This window comes from Chinchilla lanigera, unplaced genomic scaffold (assembly GCF_000276665.1).
Source record: "Chinchilla lanigera isolate Chin_1 unplaced genomic scaffold, ChiLan1.0 scaffold00142, whole genome shotgun sequence".
Taxonomy (NCBI): domain Eukaryota; kingdom Metazoa; phylum Chordata; class Mammalia; order Rodentia; family Chinchillidae; genus Chinchilla; species Chinchilla lanigera.
The window spans coordinates 597,771-604,667 of NW_004955543.1; the positions used below are offsets into that span (position 1 = coordinate 597,771).

Consider the following 6,897-nt stretch of genomic DNA (forward strand, 5'->3'; position numbering starts at 1 on the left):
CTCAAAGAAACTCCATGCCCCGCCCTTGAGGTCAAGCCATAAATGCTGTTAGGGGCATTTTATTCATATTCATCATATCAGAATTCATCTCTTCCTATGGTAAGCTTTTTTAAATCTCAAGGTAGAATTAGGATGCTTCCCCTGGGTCTCTAGCTATCTTCTCTAGGATAGAGGCCCCAGGGACCTGCGACCTCTTTGGATCTTAGGCCCAGCTCTTTAGCATACAGTCATCAAAAAGAGCTGGAGGGATGTGAGCTGTTGGTTCAGACATAGCTTTGCTGAGTGGAATGCTTGCTGGCTGGTGACTTCCACAGCACTTTCCCACACCCAAGCCTCAACTCTGCAATCTGTCACTGTAGATTCCTAGCACAGCCCCCAAGGTCCTTAAAAGTCGTCATCATCACAGATGTCAAGGTACACGTCGAAAGCCTCTCTGTTGCAGTTTCCATCGGGAGTGAAGACATATTTGTGGAAGGTTCCATCTACGCAGATGGCTGGGGGGGTGGTAAAAGGTTAGGGGCTGCCACAGCCATACACCCAGTCCTCTCAAGTGTCCCGTGACCTAAAGTTTACCCCCAGGCCTTTGCCCAAGTGCCATACTCCTTACTGATGATGGAGTTGGTCCACATTCCAACTCCCTCAGGCTTCTTTTTTTGTTTTGTTTTTCTTCCGGTACCAGGAATTGAACTCACGACATTGCGCTTGCCAGGCAGGCGCTTTGCCACTGAGCTAAATCCCCAGCCCCACTCAGGTTGCTTCTTCTTGTTTTTTTGTTTTGTTTTGTTTTGTTTTTTTGGTTTTTTTTGTTTGTTTGTTTGTTTGTTTGTTTTAGTACCGGGAATTGAACTCGGGACCTTGTACTTGCTAGGCAGGAACTGTGCCACTGAGCTATATCCTGGGCCCCTCCCTCAGGCTTCTGATGGCCCTCAAATTCTTTTAGATCAAACTTGCAGGCTTTTGCCCATGCAGATCCCCCCTTCCCAACCAACAGGCTTTTCCCACTCACCAATTACAGAGTTGACGTTCTTGGAAGTATTGCGACCGAAGGCGCAGATGCATGCCGACTCAGCAGGCACAGTGAAGCTCGCCAGGCTCCACTGAGAGTCCACATACTGCCCAATCATAGGCCCCACCTTGCCCACGCGAGCCAGCCTGCAGGCAGTACTGGGTAAGGCTGATGTGATGCACGGGCAGGGGGGCTGGGGACACCACAGGGTGGGGTGGGGGTACTTACGCAGAGCGGCGATTGAGGCGGGTATCCTTGAGAGCAAAGATATGCACAGTGCCCTTATCACTGGAAGCGCAGAGGAAGGAGGAGTCATGGCTGAAGTTAATGCTGGAAGAGAGACCAGCAGTGACGCCCACCTGACATGTGCCACAGGATCACCAGCCCACTGCATATATCCTGTGCTCACCAGTATAGAGTGGCAGGGTCAGTGCCTCGGCGCAGCTCTACAAGCTTCTCCTTGGACTGGGTGTCAAAAAGGCGAATAAGGGTTCCTTTCTGGGAAGCCGAAGCCACTACGGTGCCTGGCTGGTTCAGGGACACACAGGCCACATCACTCTGATGTGCATTGATGGTGAACGGAGCAGATGAGGTGCCGGGCTTTGTGCTCGCCAGGTCCTGGGGTGGGAGGCAGCAGTTCAGGAGTGGGACTGCACCGAGGGGGGGGCCGGCCCACCTGCCTGCCCACCCTTGTCTGTTGGACCGCTCACCACAAGTTGCAGACTTCCACACTTGTGTCCTGGAAACACAAGCAGCTGCTTCTCCAGACTGGGACAGAGATCACAGAGCCCTAGGGTGTGAGGAGGAAGGGCAGATAGGCAGGTGGAGGAAAGGCAGAGGCAGGAATGCTCTCAGAAAGGGCAGAACTGGTTAATGACACGTGGTACCCAAAGAAGCCTCTGGGGGGCAGGCTTTCTCTTTGCTGGGCGAATCCCGTTTGCCCCGCACATCTGATTCTCATAAACTGCTTGGCCAGCCATGGAGACCCAGTGCTGCTTTCTCTGCTCAGCGATGTCCTCACCGAGTGCTTCTGCTCTGTCACTGGGACACTGGGGAGGGGCAGGGCCAAGGGTGGGGAAAGAACTGACTGAAGGATAGAAAGAGGAATGAACTGCATCTTTCAGTCCACTTGAGCATCTCTGTGCACAGAACCTCTGTCCGGGCCCCTTCCCAGCGTCTCTGGGTGTGCGCGCCTTCCTTTCTCCCCTCAGCTCCGCCTTCGGCTGTGCCCATAGTCTCCCCCTCACACCTGCACCTCTGAGACCTCACCTTTGGGGTTGTCCCGGGTGTCAAACTCAAACAGCTTTCGGGGGTTGTCGGGGAAGGAGTACACATAGATGCGGTTCCTCAGCACAATCACGATCCTGTGGGTTTCACACAACACAGGAGACTATGAGGGGAGAGTGGGCTGCCCAGGCAGGACTAACCTTCTCCCTGTGGGAACCTCCCGGGCTCCGCCCCAGTCCTCTTCCGGCTTACTTGTCATGGCGCATGCGCACAGCCAACACTGGTTTGGTGAAGGTGAATTCCAACACCAGTTTGTCCTTGGAGTCCTTGCCTTCCCGGGCATCATCCCAGATCAGCACTGCTGGGCAGGTGGGTAGGTTGGTGGGGCCAAAGTTTAGGGTGAGGGGCAGCCTGATGACACAGGAAACCCATCCCTACTCCCCGGGGGACCCTAACCCACTTGCCTTGACCTTTCACTAAACACCCGGTGTGAGCCCTGCACAGAGTGAACACTGGGGACAGCGTCCCTGAGACGACAGGTGCTGGAAGTGCTATGGCTAATTGGAGATGAGGAAACTAAGGTTTGCAGGGGCTGAATGTCTGGCTGAGGACCTTACAGCCCATTAACAACAAGGTAGGGACTCATGCCCATGCCTGTAACTGCCCCTCAGTAATCATTTCTGCCTCCAGGGTCCCAGTCCATACCCTCAGGAACTACCTCTATGACTCACCTAGGACAACTCTTGCCATGTTTCAGTGGGATCGACAAGAAAAACCCTTAAAACAGAATGGTACTTGAGGCTCAAGCCAACAGGGGTCTTGGAGAGACACTTCCAAGAATTGAAAACCTATTGATTGTGTGATCTTTGTGTGTGGAGGTGAGACAGGGTCTCAATATGCACTTCAGGCTGGCCTTGAGCTCACTTTGTAGCCCAGGCTGGCCTCGAACTCTCAGTGATCCTCCTGCCTCAGCCTCCTGAATGCTGGGATTACAGACATGCGCCACCATGCCTGGCTTGCTTGTGTGATTCTGAATAAGCCACTTAATTTTACTCGATGAGTATTGTGGTGCACATCTGTAATCCCAGCACTCAGGAGGCTGAGGCAGATGGATTACCACCAGTTCAAGGCCAGTATGGGCTACAAAGCAAGCCCCTGTCTCAAAAAAAAGAAAACAAAACCTTTATTTACCTCACTGGACCTCAGTTTTCTCATTGGTAAAAATGATAATGGACAGAGGGTGTAGCTCAGTGGCAGAGTATGTGCTTAGCACGTTCCAGGCCCGATACATAGTTAGTATGAAGAGTAAATAAATGAATACATGCAGAGTGCACAGAATAGTATGAAATTCACAACTAGTACTCCATAGGGAAGGACACAGCATACAGAGGCAATTGATAATTTGTTTTGTTTTGTATTTTTTTTTTCTTCCAGTACCAGGGATCGAACTCACGACGTTGTGCTTGCCAGGCAGGTGCTGTGCTGCTGAGCTAAATCCCCAGCCCCTGTTTTGTTTTGTTTTATCTTTGCAGTGCTGGGGATCAAGTCTAGGGCCTCCCACATGCCAGGCAAGTGCTCTACCAATGGGCTATACCCCTCATGTGAAAAAGTTTTTTTTGTTTTTTTTTTTTTTATTCTTAACAAAAACAAAACACCAAGCCCCTCAAACTTTAAGAACTATGGGACTCGAGGAGCTCTGACATCCTCCTCTGCCAGTGCCGAAGGCTTCCTGTGGGAGGGCAGGAATCTGGGGAATCTAGGTCAAGGGCTGGATGAGGGCACTTACCTGAGATCTCTGAGAACTTGGGACTGCTACCACCGCCCACCAGGGCCAGCAGGTTGGAGCGGTGCAGCATCTCTACCAGGCCCATGCTGCCCACCTGCTCGTGGTCTGGACAGGGACGACGGTGTCAGTGGAGGTGGGTGCCAGTGCCCACCCCAGCCCTCTGCCCGCTGCCCCACCCTCACCAGGTAGCTCACCCAGATGCCCCTTCTCCATCAGTGGCTCCACATTGTAGATGCGCACACCTGTCTCCATGGCACAGCAAAAGCAGCCTGGGGATGGAAGGAATCCGGATGGGCTTAGAGAATGCCAAGGGAGGAAGGTGGGGCCTGTGGCCTACCTCTGGCCCTTTCTCCCTCCCGCAAGGGTACAAGTTCAGTCAAGCCTTTCTCACTTTGGTCTTGGTTGAAACGCAGGCTGGTGACCCCTCGAAGTGGCTGCTGAGTCATGGTTCAGGATTTCTCTCCTGGACACAACAGGGCAATGTCGGGAAGAGTCCTAAATCTCCCCTCCAAGTCCGAGAACCTCTGTCCCCAAGTGATTTCTTCCTCTTCCCTACTCCAAACTTCTTTGCCAGACTGCAGAGACAAAAACAGAGGGAGAAGGCTGGGTGTGGTGGCACACACCTGTAATCCCAGCACCAGGAGGCTGAGGCAGGAGGATCGTTGTGAGTTCTGAGACCAGCCTGGGCTACAGAGTGAGCTCAAGGCCAGCTTGAACTGCATAGCTCTCGAAAAGACCAAAAAAAGAGGAAGAGTCTGGTGTCTGCCCTAAGCTCCCAAGACCCCAAGCAAAACAGCCAGGAACCCCACATTTTCTCACATTTGGCCACGCCAAGTCCCAAGTCTACAGTTGGACCCTCCCCACTTCCTTTCACAGGGCCCATTACTGACTCATCCGGAAGTAGTGGGATAAGGGGTGCCCCAGGGATACCTCCTTCCATCCTCAGCCAGTCTTGACCCCAGTACCTGACATGGCCTCAAGCCACTGGCTACCCACTTTTTTTTTTATTTTTGTGAGACAGGGTCTCATTATGTATTCCAGGTTGGCCTCAAACACATGGTGATCCTCCTGCTTCAGCTTCCTAAGTGCTGGGATTACAGGTATATGCTACCACGCCCAACCCTATTTACCTTCATGCCCGCACCTAGCACTGAACTCCACCTTTCAGTAAGATACCTATCTCTTCCATTTCCCAGAGGCTATGCACGGCCCACCCCCCAGGCACTCCTCCCCTCATGCCCTTTGACTACCCCAACCCATTCATCCGCCTGAGTCCTGTCTCACAGCTTCCCCAAGCCTTTCTCACCCCTGGCTCACTTTGCCCACCAAGACCATCATTGGATGTTCCCCTAAGCCCTTAAACCATCAAGCCCCTATCTGGGCATTCCCCACTGGCTAAATCCTCCACTCCCGCCACACTCCCTTCCTCCTGATCTGCTGCCCTGGCTCCTACTGGAGCTGGCTGGACTCATCCCCAAGAAGCCCTTCCCCTAAGGTTCCTCCTCTGGAACCCTTTTCTCTCCCTAAGATCTTGCCCCAGGGCGCAGCTACCTCCTCAAGCCCTTTTCCCGAAGCGCACCACCCAAAGTTCCTGCCTAGGAAAGCACCGAAGTTGCAAGACGCCCACTGTTATTCCCCCTCCCTCGCGGCTCCTGCGCTTGAGCCCCAATCCTCCTCTCAAATGCAGTCTCCCAAGACCTCTGCCTAGGTGCACTCCCTGCCCACCCACTGGGAGCCCAAAGCTCCTAACTTTGCAGGCTGTAACACGCTCTATCGGACAATCGGCCCCCCCAAGACCCATACTTTTGACAGCTCCACCTCCCAAGAACCGTTCTCGGATCTCCATTCCAAATCCCCGCGGCATGCACGAACTCTCCCTAAGCTGCCTCCACTCTTCGCCAAAGTGTTTTCATACTTCAAACACCAGCGCCCACTTAAGACCCTGTCGCAGACACCCCATCTACCAGCACCCCTACACAAGAGCCACCCCCCACGACCCCGACCAACCCTGGGATCATGCTCCAGCTCCCCGCCGGCTACACCGACCTGACCTCCACGGGACCGGGACCCGGACCCGGCAGTCGGGGCCGCCCGCGCGGCCCGGCTTGCTGACCTTCCGGGCCTCGGCGCCCGGTTCTGGTGTTTACATCAGGCCCCGCTTCCGGGGTAGGAAGTCCGTACCCGGAAGTGACGTCCTGGCCGAGAACCTTGTTTGCTGCCCTACTCTGCAGTTGACGGGTCTGAAAACAGCCCACTGAATGGCAGGGTTTTCCTCGGAGGCCTCTGGGAGCGCAGTGAGGTCGGCGGGAGGGTCGAAGACTCCCCGAGGGCGACACTGAGCAAAGTGGAAAGGGGCGGAAGAGACGGCTTTGTCCTTAGTACCGGGAAAAGGCGGAGTCCTCAATTCGTTAACCCGCCGAGAAGTAGAGGCGTTAACCTTCCAGGCTAACGAGATTTGCTCCTCTGATTGGACTAGAGGAGCTACCTGCTGTTGATCTTAAGCAATTGTTCCAGATTTAGGTTGGCGATTTTGGAAAGCTCAAGGCAGGCGTGGATTTAGGGCCCCTGGAACCTTTATCTTCTGGATCTGGAGAAGGCAAGGGTGGGATTTTGCTTTCTTATTCCCCGTCCTGTGCCCAGCCTTGTTTTTTGTTTTTGTCTTTTTGAGATAAGGTTTCGGTATGCACTTCGGGTTGACCTTGAACTCACTATGTAGCCCAGGCTGGCCTCGAACTCGCAGTGATCCTCCTGCCTCAGCCTCCCGAGTGCTGGGATTACAGCCGTGCATCACCATGCCTGGCCCCAGCCTTTTTTTAGTTACAATTTTTAGTTACAGTTTTTTTTTTTTTATGATAAAATTTATCTGGATGCGGGAGAG

General features: G+C 53.6%; 1 protein-coding gene across 4 annotated transcripts; it reads right to left on the reverse strand.

Annotated features, from left to right (window-relative positions):
• Positions 1–25: 25 nt before the first annotated feature.
• Positions 26–6,393, reverse strand: Wdr45 (WD repeat domain 45). Of its 4 annotated transcripts, none has more exons than XM_005411317.2 (11): positions 6,066–6,193; positions 4,411–4,482; positions 4,214–4,288; positions 4,020–4,124; positions 2,486–2,594; positions 2,276–2,370; positions 1,717–1,796; positions 1,416–1,624; positions 1,235–1,336; positions 1,007–1,152; positions 26–494 (listed from the first exon to the last, which is right to left on the reverse strand). In XM_005411317.2, exons 2-11 carry the CDS (start codon positions 4,463–4,465, stop codon positions 385–387), a joined length of 1,086 nt encoding a protein of 361 aa, XP_005411374.1. In that variant the 5' UTR covers positions 4,466–4,482; positions 6,066–6,193; the 3' UTR covers positions 26–384. The 4 variants fall into 4 exon arrangements, with proteins under 4 accessions (XP_005411374.1, XP_005411373.1, XP_005411376.1 ...); XM_005411316.2 differs by lacking the exon at positions 6,066–6,193 and adding an exon at positions 6,201–6,393 and having other exon boundaries at positions 44–494; positions 4,411–4,594; XM_005411319.1 differs by having other exon boundaries at positions 44–494; positions 2,486–2,591; positions 4,411–4,594.
• Between the last annotated feature and the right edge of the window lie 504 nt (positions 6,394–6,897).